General features: G+C 40.2%; 1 protein-coding gene across 1 annotated transcript; it reads left to right on the top strand.

The window, feature by feature from the left end:
* Window positions 1-11,642: 11,642 nt before the first annotated feature.
* LOC113091638 (galactose-specific lectin nattectin-like) lies at window positions 11,643-13,263 on the top strand. The gene is made up of 6 exons (XM_026257218.1): window positions 11,643-11,810; window positions 11,947-12,014; window positions 12,186-12,271; window positions 12,467-12,589; window positions 12,761-12,884; window positions 12,996-13,263. The coding sequence occupies exons 2-6, from the start codon at window positions 11,954-11,956 to the stop codon at window positions 13,058-13,060; spliced, it is 459 nt and encodes a 152-aa protein (XP_026113003.1). The 5' UTR covers window positions 11,643-11,810; window positions 11,947-11,953; the 3' UTR covers window positions 13,061-13,263.
* The last annotated feature ends 8,788 nt before the right edge of the window (window positions 13,264-22,051 follow it).

Genomic DNA, 22,051 nt, shown 5'->3' with positions numbered 1-22,051 from the left:
TGTATATGTTGTATAAGTATATGTTGAATACATGATTAAAAAAATTATTATAAATTGATTTGCTTTGGTTTAGTAACATGTCTGTTACTGCGATGTGTTTTATAAGTTTCATAAACATGTCTAAAATGTATGTTCTGGTTTAGTAACACGTTGTCATATATCATTTTATTTATTTACTTTTTCATATTGTTTAAAATAGAGATAAGTCTCTTTTTAACTTGATATGTCCATGCTTATGTCCGCTTGTTTATATGGTTTATCAGAATACAAATTTGTATAGTGGCATGGATATTATAGTGATATAACAAGGTACGTGCGGTTTATGATGAGATTTATAGGCTAGTCATAATTCAGATCGCTTAAAAACTAAATTTCATAAAAAATGTACGTGCATGCAACATTTTATTGTGGTGGTACTGTAGGTGTACGGTTAAAATAAATAATTATACAGCTTTTGAAAAAAGATATGATATGAAGATGGATATAAAAGGTTTTAAATATAATATATGTGAAATGAATTTAACTGAATTGTGTCAATGACACGTCCGGGTTCCTCAATAGACCATATTCTTCATTCTGTTCAATTATATGTTTTTTACACGATCCTGGTAAAATGTATATTTTTAGTGATGAACAAAACTAATGTAAATGTTTTGTTTTAAATTGTTTGTGAATGTATAATGTGTTTATATTCATTAAAAGAAGAAAATAAGACTTGGAGACGAATGAATGTGTGTACACACGCATGAGAGAGAGAGAGAGAGAGAGAGAGGGAGAGAGAGGGGTACAAAGAGATGCTAGCCGCTCGCCCACCGTAATTCATAGATGCACCCATCAGAAAACTGTCAAAAAACATGGTACTCCCGCGTGAGATACGGTGGTTTTGATTAAAAAATGGCTTTGAAGATATGATTAGTTAGTAAACTCGGACGAGTGTGCACTGTTGCGTGCTAACACAGACGCTGAATCAAAGGTGTGTGAAAATACCTCCTTTCTGCTCTCTCTAAAAAAAAAAAAAAAAAATCATCTGATACAGTCGGTTTCAGTATATTTTTTTATACAGTTTCATTTATAACCTTAAAAGAACAGAATGTTTTTTTTTCAACCTTAGTTAAATTGCTTTACATCATATAAAGGATAGGATGTTTTATATATATAAATGTGAAATAACTAAAATGTGTTTTAGATTATATAAATTATATAATGTTATATATATATATATATAAATGTGAAATAACTGAATGTCACATATTTTATAACTAAAATGTTTTCAACTTTAGCATGATAATTATTATATTATATAAATGATATAAATTATATAACTGAAATGTTTTATATATAATGTAGAACACACCGACCCCATTTATACACCGCTCATGACCGTATAACTGTGACTTCAAACAACCTAACTGACACAAACTTCAAACGGTTTCTGTCAAAACCGCATGATCGATGCGTGAGGAGTCTTTCATATACCATTATAATTTAAAACTAACTAGGTCAATAGGGTAAAACTTTCTGTCAAAACCGCATGATCGATGCGTGAGGAGTCTTTCATGTACCGTTTAAACTACCCGTCAAAAACCATGATTTAGAACTAATTAGGTCAATAGGGTAAAACTTTCTGTCAAAACCACATGATCGATGCGTGGGGAGGTCATAGGTTAACCCTTGATCTCATTTGTTCCGCCCATCCATCATAAGGTTACCGGAAGTTCAACCTGTCAAAAGGTCAAAGGTCAAAGTCATAAATCATCATGACAGAAGCAGTATTATAAGTACTACTGGGGTTTCTCCTTCCCACACTGACTTGCCACAATAGTCATAATATTTTTTAATTTCACGTCACAGTACACTGTTTGGACAAAAGGGTCGTTCTCTAATTGCAGGTACATTTGGTGTCCAAAATATTTTTCCCCCTGCTTTTACATTTTATTTCTTTCAATAATTGTATTTGTCACTCAATGTCATGAATCACAAGTTGTTACAGGCTATAACATACATTTATACATATATACATATACATATACATATACATATACATATACATATGCATATACATATACATATATTGTTATGATCGGAGACCCAGGGAAACACAGGAGATGAGAGATCCAAACGCAGTGTGGTTTAATGGGTAATCCAAATCAGAATCCAACAAGCAGGGGTCAAAACCAGAAATCAATCCAAAACAAACAAACACTAGGGATAGGAACAGGAACAGGAATGGAACTCGGAAGACGAGGAAACTCGGAAGGCAAGGAAAAAAGGACTCCATGAAGACAAACAGAAAAAGACCGGTTAATATAGGCAGGGTAATGACTATCAAGTGAAGACACCTGAGTGCAATTAACAGGACTGCGATTACTCTGATGAAGGGACAAGGCTTTGTGGGAATTGTAGTGCCTACGTTGAGGTGCCCATGGGGAAGTGATACCACTAGTGGAGACTCAGAGCGTAGAGAAACAGAGACCAGACAGTGTGACACATATTATATATATATATATGAATGTTGATAGTATTTAAGAATTAAGAATTGAGTCATACACACACATACAAGAGATCATTATTTCCAGCTATACAAGACACTATTAATTAAAATATTATATTGTTATGACCTTTTACATCCTGTGATCAATGACAATGAGAAAATTATAAAATGATTAATAATATTTGAAAAACTATTTGAAAAGGCTTGAAAAAATGACTTTGGACAACAAATGTACCTGCAATTATAGAATCATCAATAGGTAAAAAAAAAAAAAGGTTACCTGGAGGTGGTGTGCCACGTAATCTAAATTGCTCCATAGAAAACGACTGGGAATGCAACCAATTTTTAGCCACGAACTTCCTGGAATGTAATCGTCAGCGGTTAAATGCTGACTACAGACATATGTCTACCTCTCCGAATTACAAATGTAGACCCTTCCTCTCGTCTAATAGTGATGATCCATTTCATTTTGTGGTCTTCATTTAAAGGAAACCAGTGAAAACTCAAATATGGTTGTTTTTGTTTAGAATAAGTGCACAGAGGGCGCTACAGCAACACTTATTTCTTGACTCCGCAATTGTTACCAGAAGTAGCTTTACACTGTGTTGGCAAACAATGGAAACACAAAACCCGGAAGTGTGAAAAAGGCTAATTCCAAGAGGGTCCTTGCACCATTGGTGCTCGGGCCCTAAATAAAAACAGTGTTATGTTTAACGATTACAGAGTGTGTTACATCTGAATATTTTTTACACACATACAGCTTTAATTAACATATTCCATAAACTACATTGACTAACTTTAAAATATGAGACAGATTTTTCAGGAGTTAAGGACACATGGTTATTCCCTATTTGGGTGATGTATAACTATTTATTAACTTGAACTGATTTACCAACCCGTTGTTAGATTCTGTGGCTTTTCCCTTCATAGTGTGACCGGTCTATATCTTCTCTTTGTGTTGTGTTGATATTTTAACCAGACCGGACAACAAGAGATTCTTTGGACAACTTTTTATTCTGAATTAATAAAAAGGAAAATTTATGGGAAAAAAGTCAAAATTTCAACATTGACCTTTCCCCAGCTGCGCTTACCGCAAACTGCCATCATATTTCCATTATTAAATGAACTGCATATTGATTAAATCAACAATATTAAAAAAAAAATCTCAATGTTAAACATTTGACCTGAATTAAAAACAACAATATTAACAGAAACATTCATAGAAAGCATACTTGAATGAATAAAAAGGAAAATTTATGAAAACAAAAGTCAATCCGTGGCTTTCTCCACAATTTCAACATTGACCTGCCAGTCAAAACAGATAATTTTAGCCAAGGAACTTACACGATTAATAAACACCAAAAGAAAAAATACATACTTCATGTTACCAAACCTCTATTATTGTTACAATAAGATTAAACTGTATTTAAAAAAAAAAAAAAAAAACATATTAGTCACAAGAAACAAACTAATTTAAAACTTTTTAGTGAGAGCTCCAGCAGAACTCACCTTTCCCCAACTGCGCATACCGCGAACTGAAGGAAAGCAACCGGAACCTTACTCTTAAAGGGGCCATGTACTATATATTAACAATTACAAAATAACACTGAAAAATTTACATACAAGGATATAAACAGCTCAAATAACATCCCAGAGGAAAGAAAAATTACTATAATAGAAAAATAAGTTGAATATAAAATAATTGATAATAACAAAGGGGGGGATTTTGTGTGAAATTAATACATTTATATAACACCTGTTACATTTACCTCCCCTAATTTCACCAAAATTCTACATGTGCACAAAGAGGATTTCCTAAAGAATCACATGCAAAAAGAAGAGCAAAAAAGAATGCAAAAACTCAATAGTTACAGCAATGAAAGCCATCTGTCTTGACAGATACAGAGAATTTTGAGGGTGATCAGGCCCCAAAACCTCTTAGTTAAGTATGTTGCCAAGTACACCATACGACACTTAATCTTTGCAAAAAAAATCCTCATTCACATTATTCATATATTAATTACACTTAATGAAAATTTTACCCAAAAAGAAAAAAAAACATAGAGAGAGTAAACTTCTTTCTAAATCACAAAAATTAGAATAGGCTTAAAAGTGACTGAGACTTTTTCTGGAACCTGTCTGACAAGTTTGCCATTTGAAATGGTTTTTGGGCCATGGTCTCAATCAGACGGTTTGCCCGTGTAGTAATTGTGCCTTGCTCTTGTTCAGGACCTGGCATTGACACATCATCACGGACTGGCAAATTGGAGTCAGTAATACCTGAATTGGTAAAGTCAACTGTTGCCAATATAATGTCACAATCAGAAGTTCCTGCTCTCAGTGTTTTATCAGAGAGCATCTGGTCTTGACTGTCTCTCTCATCTTCTTCCGTTTCCATTTGTACATCAAGAGATTTTGAACTCCCTGAGACATCCTCATTTAATAATAATGAATGTGTTCTGTTTTCAGGATCTTCATCCTCCAAGGAATCAGTGGAATTTGTTGATCAACTCTCACAGTCAGAATCGTTTGAGCAATCAGCAACTGTAGGTCCACATGTTTCATCCTCAGGACATGTCACTGGTAAGAAACTGATGTCTAAGAGCATATTCCGATGTACCACTTTGGTGTGTCCTTTGTCATCCTTCACTTTGTATATGTGTGTCCAAGGGTCATTATTCACAATTTTGGCAATTTCAGCTGCTTTGTGAAGATGAGACATTAAAGTTGCAACATAGCTGCTGTAGTCAACAATCACCAGATCCTTTGATACTTGCTTGAACATTACGTCCACAGGTAAGCGTGGGACAAGTCCAAACATGAGTTGGAAAGGTGTGTAACCCGTCGTCTTATCCTTAGATCTCAAGGGCAAGGAGCGAAGCATATTTCCTAAGGTTCAGTTGAACCACTCCGTGATGCCATTTTCCATAGGATGATGGGCAGTCGTGCGAGATTTGGAGACCCCAGAAAATGTTAGCAATTCAGCAATGAGCTCACTTTCGAAGTTTGTACCTTGATCCGTGTGGATCCGCTCAGGGAAACCATATACACACAACACATGGTCCCATAACTTCCGAGCAACTTGCTTAGCCGTCTGGTTGATGCAAGGAAAGGCATGTGCAAGTTTAGTGAAATGATGCGTCAAGACCAACACATCCACTGAATGCTGTTTGCTATCTTCTGCACTCCAAAAGTCAAGACAAACCAACTCCATTGGTGCAGAAGTTGTTTTCCAGTGGAGCTCGAGCAGGTGGCTCAGGTGTTTTGGACAGAATACACCTCTTGCAACACTTCACATATTCTCTGATCTCATGCTCCATCTTGGGCTAGAAGAAGCGCTGTCTCGCCAAGTGAACTGTTCTTGCCTGTCCTTGGTGACCAGCAAGAACGTGAAGACCATGTAAGGCTTTTTCTACCATGTTCTGAGGCAGAACATACTGATGTCTTCTCTGGCTGCTTATTGGGTCCTTAGTTACCATGTACAGAATCCCATCACACATATATAGACGATCCCATTGCTTGACAAGAGCCAGTGCTCTGTAGTAAGTGGATTGTTGTCAGTCCAAACTGTGAAGCTGTGCCCCTTAAGCCAGTGGCTGAACTTTTCGCACACACTCCACTTCAAAGCCAAAAACTCGAGCCTGTGTGCAGGGTACTTCTTCTGTGATGCAGTCAGGGTTTTGCTGGAAAAGTGTGACGATCAGGACCCAGTGAAACAAAGGGAAAGAGAGATCCAATTGCAGTATGGTTTAGGGTAATCCAAATCGTAATCCAACAAGCCGGGGTCAAAACCAGAATATCATCCAAATAAACAAACAAAGAAGGAACAGGAAGGGAACAGGAACGGAAAAAGGAACAGGAACTCGTAATGCGAGGAACTCGGAAGACGAGAAGACTGGGTACAGAAGGAAACGGAAGGAAGGACTCCATCCAGACAACAGGAAAAGACTGGTTAATATAGGGAGGCTAATGACTAATAAGTGAAGACACCTGGTGTAATTAACAGGAGTGCAATTACTGTGATGAAGGGACAAGGCTAGTGGGAATAGTATTGCCTACAGTGAGGTGCCTAAGGGGAAGTGAGCCCACTAGTGGATACCCAGGGAAACAGAGACCAGACAGCGTGACATTACCCCCTCCTCCACGGAGCAGCTACCAGATGCTCCATCCGAACCCAAGAAGAGACCAAAGAACAAAGAGACCAGGAGGGAGGTGGAGTGGCGGAGGACCAGGGGGAGGGATGGAAGGCCAGGTAAAATGGGGAAACAGAGACAAGAGGACCAAAAAAGGAGCAAAAACAACATTAACAAATAAAACAACAACAACAAAACACAAGGGCGGCGCAGAAGACCACCACATCCGTGCGGTTGGGACAGAAGCCCACCAGGGCAGCGCAGAAGACCACCACATCCGTGCAGTCGAGACAGAAGCCCACCAAGGCGGCGCAGAAGACCACCACATATGTGCGGTCGAGACAGAAGTCCACCAGGGCGGCGTAGAAGACCACCACATCCGTGCAGTGGAGGCAGAGGGCCACCCGGGCAGCGCTGAAGACCACCCCAGTGGGATCGATGACACAGAAGAGCAAGTCTGGTTAGGCAAGTCTGAAACAGAGAACATGAACAAGTTAAGGGTGGCCTCCGTGGCCACGACAGGATCAGTCGAGCGCTCAGAGAGTTCGGCTGAGATGTGACGAGGCTCAGGAAGTTCCGCAGAGGTACCCACCTATTACCCCACATAAATGTTATCAAACATGCTACCATGATGTTTCTCGGCATGGTCTTGGAAGAAGTTGGTTCAACAAGAATGGTGCTCCAAAGAGACAATGGAGTGTTGCTGGGCAGTCTTCCCCACACTAAATGTTTTTGGTCTAGCAGCAAGAGTGACAGCATGATGGAGCTTTACGGTTCAAATTTTGCTAGGGATCTCATCATTTCGCCAGCGTGTGAGATTTGACATCACATCCAAAAAGTGTTCACCGTCTGGTCTATGTGCGTCTATGTTTTAGCTGGCAACAGCGAATGGCACAGTGGATTGTGTTCACCGACAATGTTTTCTCGAAGTATTACTGAGTCCATGTTGTGATTTCCATTACAGTAGCATTCCTATATGTGATGCAGTGCCGTCCAAGGGCCCGAAGATCACAGGCATCCAGTATGGTTTTCCAGCCTTTACCCTTACGCACAGATATTGTTCCAGATTCTCTGAATCTTTGGATGATAGTATGCACTATAGATGATGATAACTTCAAACTCTTTGCAATTTTTCTCTGAGAAACTCCTTTCATATATTGCTCCACTATTTTTCACCACAGTATTGGGGGAATTGGGGATCCTCAGCCCATCTTGACTTCTGAAAGAGACTGCCACTCTGAGAGTCTCTTTTTATACCCAATCATGTTGTCGATTGACCTAATAAGTCACAAATTGGTCCTCCAGCTGTTCCTTTTATGTACTGTACATTTAACTTTTCTGGCCTCTCATTGCTACCTGTCCCAACTTTTTTGGAATGTGTAGCTCTCATTTAATCCAAAATGAGCCAATATTTGGCATGACATTTCAAAATGTCTCACTTTCAACATTAAACGTTACCTATATTGTATTGTGAATAAAATATAAGTTTATGAGATTTGTAAATTATTGCATTCATTTTTTACTCACAATTTGTACAGTGTCCCAACTTTTTTGTAATCAGGTTTGTAAAAAAATAAATGTAACTTAGAAATGTAACTAAAATAAAATAAATTGACTCAAATTAAATAATATTTTCCTATATACCATAATCTGACTTATATACCAAGATCTCACATCCTTTTGACCAGTAAATGAACTTTCAGCTAACCTCATGCTCACAGGTCTACATCATAAAGTTTAAATTGTCACCCTTTGATCACTGAACACAAAATGTTGAGCTTTAGCTGACCCGCAGCACCACCATTTACAACACCAGAACCCACAAAACTAATTAGTTTACAACTGAGTTGCAAACCTCGAAAACCTTTTAGATGTTTTACAATTCTTCAAAATACCTTTCAATGATAAGGCTGCACCAGTAATCACACAGTTCCCAGACACCATACACATTTCGATGCACTACTTGAGATGAAATATTTTGACTTTTGTGTAATGTTGTAAAAGTTTAGACATGGTACGTCTATTTCAACTGATAGCAAGCCTTATGACAAGAAAATCCCATCCTGATTTTATCACATCCATTCCTGTTTAATAGTTGTATGCGTATACAGGGTCTTAACTGATATAGCAATGTGTAATGTTGTAAAAGTTCAGACATTCTACGTCTATTTCAGTTGATAACAAGTCTTATGGCAAGAAAATCAAATACTTTGCAGGCGGGGCAGGTGGGGCAGGTTGATTAAATTGAGAATGAAACACAGGCTTTATTTTAGACACATGAAAAACGGGACAAACTCTCCTGTACGCTGGAGGAAGGTTGAGGCAGACTGCCACCGGATTAATAATTTTGGTGACCAATGAATTTGGGAGCAAGTTTATTAGAAACGGAGCGGAGAGGAATGTTCTTGGTTGAAAGCCACACCTTTTGACCAGTGACGTATGCGGGAGGCTTTGACCGGTGACTATCGGCTTTAGCCTTGGTGCATGCCCCCACTTGGAATAGAGTCTCATGGGCTCTAGTCCATGTGTGGTGACACTTCTGGACGAAGGCGTGGGCGGAGGGGACCGCGACTTCAAATTCTAGACTGGGAAAAATTGGTGGCTGGTAACCTTAACTACATTCAAATGGAGATAGGCCTGGGGACGACACTGGTAATGTATTGTGAGCGTACTCCACCATTGAAATTTGTTGACTCCATGAGGTAAGACCAAACATCGCAACACCCTCTCTAAATCTTGGTTGGCTCTCTCGTTTTGGCCATTACTCTGAAACACTGAGGACAGACTGACAGTCGCTCCCAGTAATTTACAAAACTCTTGCCAAAATTTGGACACGTCCATCGGGAGGCCATGTAAGCAAAAGACGTGGTCTACAACGGTCAATGCTGTCTTCTTGGCTGAGGGTAATTTGGGGAAGGGAATGAAATGAGCCGCCTTCGATAACCGGTCCACCACGGTCAAAATGACCGTGACATACAGTCTACTCATCAAAAATTAAAAGAAGATTTTTACACAAAGAATTATATGCATGATATTGTTATTAAACAGTAAATAATTAGGCCTATATATATATATATATATATATATATATATATATATATATATATATATATATATATATATATATATATATATATGCACTGTATAACTAAGTTTTATTAATTTATTTTCCTTTTTATTAAAAACAATTCCAAACATGATTAATATATCAGGAAATATCTCTATTCTCAAATATATGCAAGTAAACGCGTTTTGCACCTTCATAGATTATTTGATAAATATATGGTGATGGGCATAGTGTAATCTATTAAATACACATAAAAACTCGACTTTTTACTTAAGTGCCATATCATGCCATAAAATATTTTAATACAACTGAATTTGCATTTAATGTAAATTTGAATAACAATATTGTATATTTTAACACTTTCATTATCATTTACATTATCAAAGAACATTCAACGTTTAAAGCCGAATTGTTGAAAAACTTCCAGCATATGACCAACTATCAACGTTGAAATATGGTTGAAATAAAGTCAGTTGTTTTAATGAAACAACGTTAAAAATGTTTAATGCTAAATGGTTGAAAAAGGTTAACAAACTTTTAAATTATTTATATTAAATTATTTAAGATGATTATTATTTAATAGCATTTTAAAATATTTTAGTCATGATACCTATTATAAAATCTAAAGGTATATGTTAAATATTATAATCATTAACAACAGTAAAACTAAATACATTTCGCTGCTTTATCACACTGAAACAACTCCTATTGGTAGTTTTATTTTATTCTGCTAACTTTGCATTTTTGAATTATGCCTTACGTGTGACCAAAAATTTAGTTTTTTCTGTTTCAGCTGTTTGATCTCACTGGTGCCTCATGCACATATTCACTGGAAACAGCAACCGTTCAACGTGACATCCAGCGCAAGCAGTGGTTCACTTTGGCATTTTGCTCATTATTGAAACGTGTGAACTACAAAGCCTAGTTTACCTCATGAACAATAGTTAAACTTCAAATGGGCAACATCACGAATATGGCAACGTTTGGATTTCTCCCGAGTGAGAGAATGAGAGAACCCAACCTTACTTTATGTTTCGCTTAAATTATTATTATTACTATTTGTTTATAGCTAAGCCTATATTATTATTATATGTTGCAACTATATTTATCCATTAGAATTATATATTTTAAATTATTGTTTTGTTCTGATAAATTTGTTAAATTGAAACGATTTGTTGTAAAGTGAAGGGAACTAAAAATATCCTGTTGGTACATTATAGGCCAGCCGTTATTATTTCTAAATGTAATAAACTGCAACTTATACATGACATGTATTTTTTTTTCTTCTCACAAACAGAATTTAATTTTTAGCGTGATTAAATTATGCGTCAAACGAAAATAGGTGATTAATTATGGCATTAAAATCTCTTAAAAAGAGTCTGGTAATCTGCAAGTAATTTGGACAACATACTTTTCAGAGTGTGCATTTGACTATTTATTATGTTTATTAACTGTGTATTTATACATAATTTGATGAGACATTAATACTTACTGAGAGCCAATTTTTAGCTACACCATCTTCTAAAATGCCATTAAATCTGTTGTTGTTGTTTTTAGCACTGACAGCTTCTCATAGGCTATAAACTCTTTGAGGAAGAGTTTTGTGCCAATAAATTCCACCCCTGTAAAAGACATCTCTTATGGAATTCCCATCATGACAGCCACCAGCATAAACATGTGGGAGAATATCAACTGAGGAGTTGAAGGTAACAACTCTTTTAAAACACTTTTGAATATAAAAATATTATTTTGACTCTTACTTTTTGATGTAACATGTAAGTACATGTAATTTATGTTGTATTACACACATATGCATATATATATATATATATATATATATATATATATATATATATATATATATATATATATATATATAGAATATAATAATTACCATAAAGCACAGATTTTTCAGTTGTGAATTAAGGTTTGTGTTGTATTGTCTTTTAGAAGCTGCTTTCAAAGTCAACTTGGCCCAGAAATCTGAGGAGGCACGTGACGCTTCTGATCCACGTGACTTATCCAATCTTGACTTAAAGGAAAGTATAAAACCAGGCTCCTTATTGAACTTCACAAAATCTTCCTCTGAGATTCTGAAGGCAACCATTTGAAAACCAAGGTGAGTTTTGACACAGAGACCTACTTAATAACCTTTTGACATAGATTATTTTTTTAAATGCATTGACAATCCACAATGTGCAGTATAATACTTAAAATACTTAAAAAAAAATTAATGCTTACATTTTATTTTTCAGTTTTATCATGGCAATGCTGAGAAGTCTTCTGCTTCTTTTCATTGTGTTCTCCATGGGGAAAGCAGAAGGTAACAAATATATTTATTTGTAAAAACTCCTCGTAATTAATTTGAAATGCTTTTCTGCCAAACCTTTGATGTTTTGTAGCTTTATAGAGAAGGATAGCAAGAAACCAACTAATATTTATCTTAATATTATTTTAATATTTCCTATGTTTATTTACTGGATAATACATTTAGTAAAAAAATGTCCCTATGGATGGACACATTTTGGAGTCCGATGCTACAAGTTCTTCTCTCAGGCTGTCAACTGGGTCACAGCAGAGGTAAACTGTTAGTTAGTTTTTATTATTTTAAAAATAAGACTTTCTTTTTGTAAATAAATTTGACAGATCACAAATAATGATGAATAACCAGTTAGACCTGACTTTGTGTGAAAATCAATAAAAATATTGTTTAAAGATGCTTTATGCTAAAAAAGACTGTATTTTGTATTGACAATAAAAAATCTATGTCTTTAGAGGAAATGCCAAAGTCTAGATGCAAATCTCGCATCTGTACATAGTAAAATAGAACAGGATTTTCTCCTGAGTCTGTTGCCTTCTACCACACAATGTTGGATTGGTACTCATGATGCTGAACAAGTAAGTTTTGTGGCCTTTTTTATTTGCTTTGTCTAGTTTGTTTGTCATGACTGAAATCTCTAAAGTTTGTAATGAAGATGGTTTGACTTCTTCAATGCCAAACTAAATGACCTTCTAAATGGAGTCTAAGTACAGTAGAACACTCTTATAACAGCTGTCTTTGCTCTTTAGGAAGGAGAGTGGTTGTGGACTGATGGTACTCCATTTGACTACACCTACTGGGCCCCTGGACAACCTGACAATAAGAAAACTGAGAACTGTGGGGAGCTCACCTACAACTACTATGGACAGTCCTGTAATGTGAAATTGTTCATTTTTCAAACATGTCTTAAACATTCTATTTTATTTTGATTCTAACATGGCAATGATGATGAGAATGACATATTTTATTTTTTTATATCCATAGATGACCGTTGGAATGATGTACCCTGTTTAACCGAACAGGGTTATGTTTGTGCTAAATACCTGTGAGATCACATGCAGTCATCCTGCTCCATGGTTACTACATCCTGCTCCATGTAGTGATTTTACTACATTTGCATGTTCTGATCTTATGTTTACTAGTGTTATTCTAAAACTAAACTTTTCTTAAATATTTTATCAACTTGATTCTCTTCTAAATACTGAAACACTCCTCAAATCAATAAATGCATTTAAAAAAAAAACTGTCTTGCGAGGATTTAATGTATAGTTATAAGAATGGCTTTATAGGCTTCAAGTGATGTCATCATCAAAGGAGGGGCTTGAAACAAAGCTGGTACCCCAGTGACTGGTCACATTGATTTTGCCAAGTAAGAAATGTTCCTGGAACATAATTTATTTTAAAATCAGAGGGAAATGATAGCTTATTTCCAAGGGTGTAGAAGCACCTAATCCTGACTGTAAGCCTAAATCTGACTAAAAAGTAAAATCTCTATGATTGGTTGATTGGAATATTGTTCCAGGATCAAAATGGATGCTGATCCAGGAACATGTTTTACTTGGTGAAATCACGCTCACCCCATTGACTAGAAGAGAAAAATATAAGGTTTTCTATTAGTATAATCTTTACAAAAAAGTACAGTGGATTTAAGGATACATTGTGAATTGTGATATATTTAAAGACAGCAAATGGACAAAACAGATTTATGTCCAGTATATAGGTTTGTCATTTGTTTCTTCACCATGTCCCTACATAGGATACCATATCAGTGCTGACTCCAGTTAAAATCAGGCCTTTTATGTTTCCTTAGGGAAACTGAATTAACTTTTACTGAACTATAACCTTTAGAACAAATAATAATATTGTGATGTTTCACCAAGACACTAAATGGTACTGCGGTGCCAATCTTCTAGATTCTAAAGGACAGTCTAGACTCTAGAGAGTTGATGTTTGAGTTATAAGCATAAATTTTTCCGGGAGACTCCCAAATTTCAAAGCCCCACCCGAAAATCTCCCGGGCTGACCTTTCTCCCGATTTCCACCCGGACAACAATATTGCTACTCAATCAGTCACTGGGCGCCGTTTCAGACCGAACAATAATAAAGGTTACACCTCGAAGTCAAGCGCGGCAAATTCAGAACGGAAAAAGAAGCAGAAGATGAAGGGGAAAAGGAAGAAAGAAGAGACATGGCGAATAAAAAGAGAAAATATGCCTGCAAATTCCTAAATGAATGGATTGGGTTGGGTTGGGATGGGTTGTTGTTAATGTACATAATATGTATGTATAAATTATGTACAAATAAATGAATTTTATTCTTCTTTACGTTTGTTTGTGTGTGTGATTATATGGGTGTGTGATTATATATTTTATATAGGAACAACAGGGGCGTAAAACTGCTTGGGGCGTATATCTACCGGCTCCAGGTCTGCAGCCTCCCCCTACTCAGCAACGACCCAAAGTAGCTCTTCTGATTGGCTGAAATTCTCTAATCTCTAAACAGTCCAGCCCACTTCCTCTACAGATGCACAAATCACTTTTGAACCAAATATCTCGGTGCAAAAGGCAGAGCACGAAACTTGTCACATGAAAGCGAAAAACAGTGTTTGAGATTCATCGCAGCAGATGCAAGCAGCTGTAGTTATGTACTTGTGTTAGAAAAATATACAAGACATTTCTGAGAAAATATTCTACAAGTGTGCAACTCTCATTGGATGAATTCACGTACTGATTTGCGGATGTGCAAAATTTCTCCACGACTTCATATTTCGAGTGTGTAAATACGTTTTGCACCATATTCACTGCAGCAATTGTATCAATAATGTGAGCGTACAAGTTTCTTAATTCGTGATTTGTAGAATAGGATTTGTGCACCTGCAATGAAGAATTTGAGAAGGTGTAACTGTTGTGTTGTGTTTGTGGGAGAGAAAAAAAAAGTTTACAGGTTTGCAACTCTTTAAACATTTCTCTCTGTGACTTCAAATTTACTGATACACATGTGTGGCTTATCTCTACAACTACAAATCGCACTGTCACAAGCGTTCAGTCGTTTTGACTCAAAAATACTTTCATACATCTGCCTCGCAGACAGAGGCCGGCTATCTCCTCGCCGCTTCAGCCTCCGTTCCTGCGATGCAGGTTTCTAAAGCAGATATTTCCTCGTCCCAAAGAAGGATGGCGGTCTCAGCCCCATCCTAGATCTCCGCCGTTTGAACAAAGCCCTCATGCAGAGATCGTTCAAAATGCTCACGACCAGACAGATTCTCGCACAAATACGTCAGAGAGACTGGTTTATCTTTTCAGATTCAAATAATGCCCCATCACAGGCCTTTCTTGCAATTCGCCTTCGAGGGTCAGAGCTATCAGTACACTGTCCTGCCGTTCGTTCTAGCTTTGGTGCCTCGTACACTCACGAATTGCATGGACTCGGCACTCGCGAGAAGGTCCTCACTTCAGAACACAAGATTCAGGGGGCGAGGTTGGACCCAGATCCAACTCCTCCCACTTTATAAACCATGTTCTACCGGAAGAAGCTGCATAACTGTGACGAGTGGGGCGGGGCCGAGGGATGTGGGAACGAGCGTGGCTGGTGGAGTGATTGGGAAATGAGCGACACCTGCGACCCACCGGTCTCGAGTCCCACGGAGGAGATGGAAGGATATAAAACTGGAGCGACGACAGTGAAGGACCAGAGAGGACCAGGCCTTGGCTTTAGTTTATCTTTGCTTTTTGTGCACATCAGTCGTCCGTGAGGGGCTGATGCGCTGTTTTGTGTTTATTTTTGTAATTAAAGTCTTTATTTGATTGTCCGCCAGTTCCCGCCTCCTTCTTCCCGATGATTACCAAGGTTTTATTATTACAGTGGTGCCGAGACCCGGGAGAAGGAGGGACGCACTGCTGAAGATCCCTCGCCGCTGTGGTGAATCCGCGGTGCCATCGAGCAGGCGAGGAGTGTGCCGCCATGGAAGCTCGAGGCGGTGGGCTGGAGTGAGTTGCTGGGGACGGGCGAGCTCGCTGCCGGCCGCCCGCGACGTGGAGGGGCGGCTGCCGTCCGTGAGGGAGCGGAGGAGTCGGCGCCGTTCGCCAGGGGGCCGGAGCCTGCTGCCTCTGTGAAGGTATCTGGAGGAGCAGGGAACGGGGAGTCCTCCCCCTTCCATCTCCTTTTCTCTCGTCTCTCCAACCCCCAGGTTCCCGCAGGTCCCTGTGGGGGGAGTAGAGCGCAGTCTCGGGAGTACCCCCGGCCTGCGAGGGGCGATGGGGGTATGTGACGAGTGGGGCGGGGCCGAGGAATGTGGGAACGAGCGAGGCCGGTGGAGTGATTGGGAAATGAGCGACACCTGCGACCCACCGGCCTCGAGTCCCACGGAGGAGATGGAAGGATATAAAACTGGAGCGACAACAGTGAAGGACGAGAGAGGACCAGGCCTGGGCTTTAGTTTATGTATGCTTTTTATTTGTGCGCATCAGTTGTCTGTGAGGGGCTGATGCGCTGTTTTGTGTTTATTTTCGTAATTAAAGTCGTTATTTGATTGTCTGCCAGTTCCTGCCTCCTTCTTCCCGATGATTACGAAGGTTTTATTATTACAATAACGTTACATGTTCGTGAAGTTGCAGCCCGTAATCACCAACATTTGCTCTTATCAATGTAAGTCTAGATTAATATTAGTTGAGATAGATTCATTATGTAGTGTATGTCTGTAAGTAATGATCACAGTTAAATATATGTCAAAGTTTTGACGGTGTACATACTATTTAATAACGCCAAGACATGTTTAAGAAACGTTAACTTTAAAAAGTACTAACAGTTAACTAGATAACAGCTAGCGTGGCCGAAGCAGGCCGATGGGCCCTGGTCCCCGGGATGAGCCGATGCCCACGGAACCCACTTCGAATCCCGCATGGTGACAATCAACGGCCACCCCTTCAAGGCCCTGTTGGACTCCGGAAGTGCCGTAATCTTGGTACAAACCCACGTCCTCCCGCCTCGGAGTGACAGTAAAGGCCAATTCCCGATAACCTTTGTACACGGAGACACGCGACAGATCCCTGCCCACCGCGTCACTATTTCCGCCGCCCCGGGGTCCTGGCCAGTAGAAGTCGGAATAGTGAGAGACTTGCCGGTGCCCATGCTGCTCGGGAGAGATTAGGCAGGCTTTGAGACATTCTTGGCTGCCGCTACCCAGCCTGCCAGCCCTAGAGGGGCCTGGCGAGGGCGGCACACCCAACGGAAGCCGCGCCGTCGCCCTGTTCTACTGGCATCGGAGAGTGGGGGAGATGGTGAGTCCCCCTCTGAAAATAATAATCTGTTCTATGATGTCTACCAACAGGTCACGGGAGGGGGCTCAGCGTGAGGACGACAGGCTTAAACACTGCTGGGCCCAAGTGTGCACACTGGAAGGCAAGGATGTCCGGCCAAAACCACATCCTCTCCCGCACTTCATTGTGGAGAACAGCCTGCTCTTTTGGGTTGCCCAGCGGAGGGGGGGAGGAGAAACGGCTGGACATCTAGGGGCAGCAAACACTGTGCAGCGCATTCGCGACCGGTTCCAGTTTTGTCAAGCCTGCCCCATGTGCCAGAAGACTTCGCCTAAGCCACCTCCCCCCACCCCACTCATTCCGCTGCCGATCATAGGAGTGCCCTTCGAGCACATCGGGATGGATCTGGTGGGGATGTTGCCGAAGTCAGCCTGGGGACAGGAACACATCCTGGTGATTGTCCAGAAGCCGTACCCCTTCGAAAAGCCACGGCCAAGAACATCGCGCACGAGCTGTTCCTGTTCTTCAGCCGAGTCGGCATCCCAGTGGAGATACTGACCAATCATGGGACCCCGTTCATGTCCCGGCTAATGGCCGACCTCTGCCGGTTGCTCCGGGTGAAGCAACTAAGGACGTCAGTGTACCACCCCCAGATGGATGGACTGAGGGCTTTAATAAGACCCTCAAGCAAATGCTGCGACTGGTGGCAGCAGAAGGCAAGCGCGACTAGGATGTGATGCTACCGTATGTCCTTTTCGGAGTCCGAGAAGTCCACCGGCTTCCACCGGCTTCACCCCATTTGAGTTACTGTTCGACTGACAGCCAAGGGGGCTACTGGATGTCGCCAAGGAAGCTTGGGAGCAACAGGAGCCTTCTCCCCAAAGTTCCGTCGTCGAACATGTCACCGAAATGCGGCAGAAGATCAATTGCATAATGCCATTAGTCCGGGACCACATGACCAAAGCACAGCGGGCTCAACAACGACATTATGACCGGCCGGCCCAGCCGAGAGAGTTCCAGACGGGGGATCGGGTGATGGTGCTGGTACCCACAGAGGCGTGTAAACCCGATGGCACCCTCCGGTTCTGTAATGACTTCCGCCGCCTCAATGAAGTATTGGAGTTCGACGTATACCCGATGCCCCGGGTTGATGAACTACTCGACCGCCTGGGAAGGGCCCGTTTTATATCAACCTTGGACCTCAGCAAAGGATATTGGCAAGTACTGCTGATGGAGGAAGCCAAGCCCAAGACAGCGTTCTCCACACCCAGTGGACACTGGCAATACCGGACCCTTCCCTTTGGCCTTCACGGGGCTCCCGCGACGTTTCAGAGGCCGATGGATGTCCTACTGCGGCCCCACCAGCAGTACACAGCCGCATACCTAGAACGACGTAGTCATCCACTCTGAGCGGTGGGAGGACCATTTGGACCATCTGCGGAGGATGCTAGGAGAACTCCGGAGGGCTGGACTAACCACCAACCCCCGGAAATGTCACCTGGCCCTGTTTGAAGCGAGTGTAGCGCCCCCTAGCATGTCTAGCTATTAGTGTGGAGTGTGCTTCCAGAATTCCTATTTATCAAAAGATCTCTTTCTAAATTAATTAATGCACTAAATGTAATTCCCTAATTATCACTTGTTACTGTTTACCTTAATAGCAGCTTTTAACTTAATGCAAAGTGGTGATGCAGTGTCTTTATATCCAAATTAAGGTAAAACACTAATTGTATGCAGGTTTCTCAAGTGCTGGGTTAAACAAACATAAACTTTTATAGTAGCATTAATATTCCACCCGTTTTAAATGACTATCAATACTGTAAGTGAAATAAACATCAATTCACAGGTCACTTATTTTAATCAGTAGTGATAAATACAGAAATTCGTTTGAACTGTCTACTGGAAAAAAATATAGTATGTACATATATACAGTTCAAATATCAAGTGCAATTCAAATGAAACAAATAAATAACCCAAAAATTAAACTAAGCCGGCAAAATGACTAAATGGCCACTCAATGAAATAAAATGAATACCCCAACAGTCATAGGAGGACACGTTGCAGGCCTGAAGTGTGGCTTGGGAGCGAGGAGACCTTAAACACAATGGCCGCTTCGCGCTGTGGCGCAGAAAAAAAACCTCACTGCTGTTGTAGCGCTGATAGGCGTGTCGTCATTCACGCCGCGGCAACGTGATGCTTGCGATGCTGGTGATTGAAGACGTCGTCCGACAGCTAAGCAGGGAATGGTTCCGGAGATGAGTGCATTTTTTCAGACGATGCACAAAAGGGCAACCGAGCAGGCTACTCGCTGGCAAAGTCCTTATAACTAAATTGTTCTGACTAGCAGTTCACTCTTTCTCCTCGTGGAAAACCCTGGACAAGTTCTGCAAAACTATAAACTTTCACGCTGTAAAATTCTATAAAATTGTCTGTAACTCACTCTTCGTGCAGTCTACAAGTACATGTACTATCACAAACATTAACTTGGTGTTTTACCAAATTTCTAACGTGACAGTCACAGTGCGATTCTCACTCATGTCTCTCCGTCTTCTCCTCCCGAACTCCTCTCCCTCCACCTCGTGACCTCTCACCCCGATTGCTGATTTGATCTTTCTTCCGGATATATACATTTTAATTAACTCAATTTTTTAACACACACAAACATTATTTAAATTTTTTTTTTTTTTTTTTACATTTTAAAGAAAATAAAGAAAATTATATAAAAATATAATATAATATAATAATATATTATAATATATAAAATATAATATAAAATAAAAATAAATTATTTTAGGAAATACCCCAAATTCCCATAGGGCTACATCCTCCCCTTACTAAATGTCTAAATGTCCTCATTAGACATAAAACATAATCCCCACATTCCACTATGTAGACTAATTAACCCCTTTGTCTTTTTAAAACTATGAGCTCCTAATTATGATCTACATGGAAACCTAATGTTTTCCTAGTTTAATAATTATTCCTCTGTGAACTATGGTAAGGGGTTGCTCACTTGACTTTTCCAGGTTCATCATACGTAAGTCTCAGTACTGGTTTTATTTGTCTTTTCTCAGTTAATCTTAGTGTAGGTACACTATTAACTTTTGTTTTAGAGCTCAGTTTTTCTTTAGGTGCACAGACCGATTTTCTTCCAGCATCCCGGTCTGTTCCTGAATCAAAAGAATCCGACTCTGTCACTGCTTGACCTTCTTCGTCATATTCTATGTTGGACTCTAATTCTTCTGCTGACTGCACCACTGTGAACACACTGAGACTCCATCAGACACTTCTTTCCTCTTCAGTAGACGTTCCACATAATCCCGGTATGGTATACTGGTATGGTCACACTCCACATCAGATGAGGAATCTGTCATCTCTAAGACTTCTCTTTGCCTCTTTTGTCTTTGTCTTGTTCGAGTGGAACGTGTTCTGGGTTTCACAGTGGTTTCTTCACAGGCTTGCTCCACTGGTATCCTCACAGATTGCCCAATAGATAATATGTGGTCACGATGGATGGTTCTTATTCTGCCTCTGCCTCCCTCAGGTCTCACACGGAATACAGGTAAGTTCGGCATCTTTCCTACCACTACATGGGGTATGGAACTCCATCAGCTGTCCAGCTTGTGTTTCCCTTTTAAACCTAGATTCTTTAGAAGAACACGATCTCCTTCCTGTATGTTTTGAAAACTGACCTTTTGATCATATGCTCTCTTGTTCCTCAAGTGAGTCTTGTCAGGAGATTGACTAGCCAGTTGATAGGCTCTTTGCAGGTCCTGTATCAGGCTTTCAACATACTGAAAATGGTTCCTCTCCTCAGTTTCATCTTTTGACGTTTCAAAGCACAGGTCTACAGGCATTCTAGCTTCCCTACTGAACATTAAGTAGTAAGGAGAGTATCCCGTTGCATCACTTTTTGTGCTGTTGTACGCATGCACTAATGAAGCTACATGCTGACTCCAGCATCTCTTCTTCTCTTGCCCTAACGTAGCCAGTATAGAGAGCAGCGTACGGTTGAACCGCTCCGGCTGGGGGTTCCCTTGAGGGTGATACGGAGTTGTTCGGGATTTCCGTATGCCCAAAGTTGTCAGCAGTTCTCTTATCAGCCTCGACTCAAAATCTCTTCCCTGATCAGAGTGAATCCTAACAGTTAAGCCATAGTGAATGAAATACTTTTCAACTAGGATCTTAGCTACTGTCAGGGCTTTCTGATTCTTTGCAGGAAAGGCCTGTGCATATCTGGTATAGTGATCGGTCACAACCAGGACGTTACTAATGCCCCTGGAATCGGGCTCCATTGACAAAAAGTCAATACATACAAGGTCCATAGGACCACTACTGGTGATTTGATGTAGAGAGGCAGCTTTCTTGGCTGGTGTTTTACAAGTAATGCACAGTCCACAATTCCTCACATACTCCTCTGCATCATGAGCCATTTTGGGCCAGTAGAATCTTGCTCTTAGGAGTTGAGTTACCCTCTCCACACCTTGTCATCATGTCATCATGAAGAGAGTGCAACACTACTTCCCTGAACTCAGCAGGCAGCACAAGCTGTAATGCCTCCTCTGCATCTTTCTTGATTGCTCTGTACAGAAGTCCATCTCTCATCACAAATCTGCCAACTTCCCTCTTCATCAGTAGCATCTCTGGGTCTAAATCTTTGCTGCTAGTCCAAACTCCCTGTTTCAATGCCTCAATCACCCGTCTGACCACAGTATCTCTCTTCTGGGCAGTCATCAAGTCAGCTTTTGATAGTTGTTCCAGTGAGCTGAGGTGTAACTGAGACGGAAA

This window comes from Carassius auratus, unplaced genomic scaffold (assembly GCF_003368295.1).
Source record: "Carassius auratus strain Wakin unplaced genomic scaffold, ASM336829v1 scaf_tig00214259, whole genome shotgun sequence".
NCBI classification, from domain to species: Eukaryota; Metazoa; Chordata; class Actinopteri; order Cypriniformes; family Cyprinidae; genus Carassius; species Carassius auratus.
The sequence above is the reverse complement of the archived record's forward strand: the minus strand, read 5'-3'. Positions and strand labels throughout refer to the sequence as shown.

Excerpts from the sequence above, each read along its gene's own strand:
- LOC113091638 (XM_026257218.1), top strand. The coding sequence starts at position 11,954 with ATGGCAATGCTGAGAAGTCTTCTGCTTCTTTTCATTGTGTTCTCCATG. Across the intron at positions 12,590-12,760 it reads GTACTCATGATGCTGAACAA|GAAGGAGAGTGGTTGTGGAC; the intron begins GTAAGTTTTGTG and ends TTTGCTCTTTAG. Across the intron at positions 12,885-12,995 it reads CAACTACTATGGACAGTCCT|ATGACCGTTGGAATGATGTA; the intron begins GTAATGTGAAAT and ends TTATATCCATAG.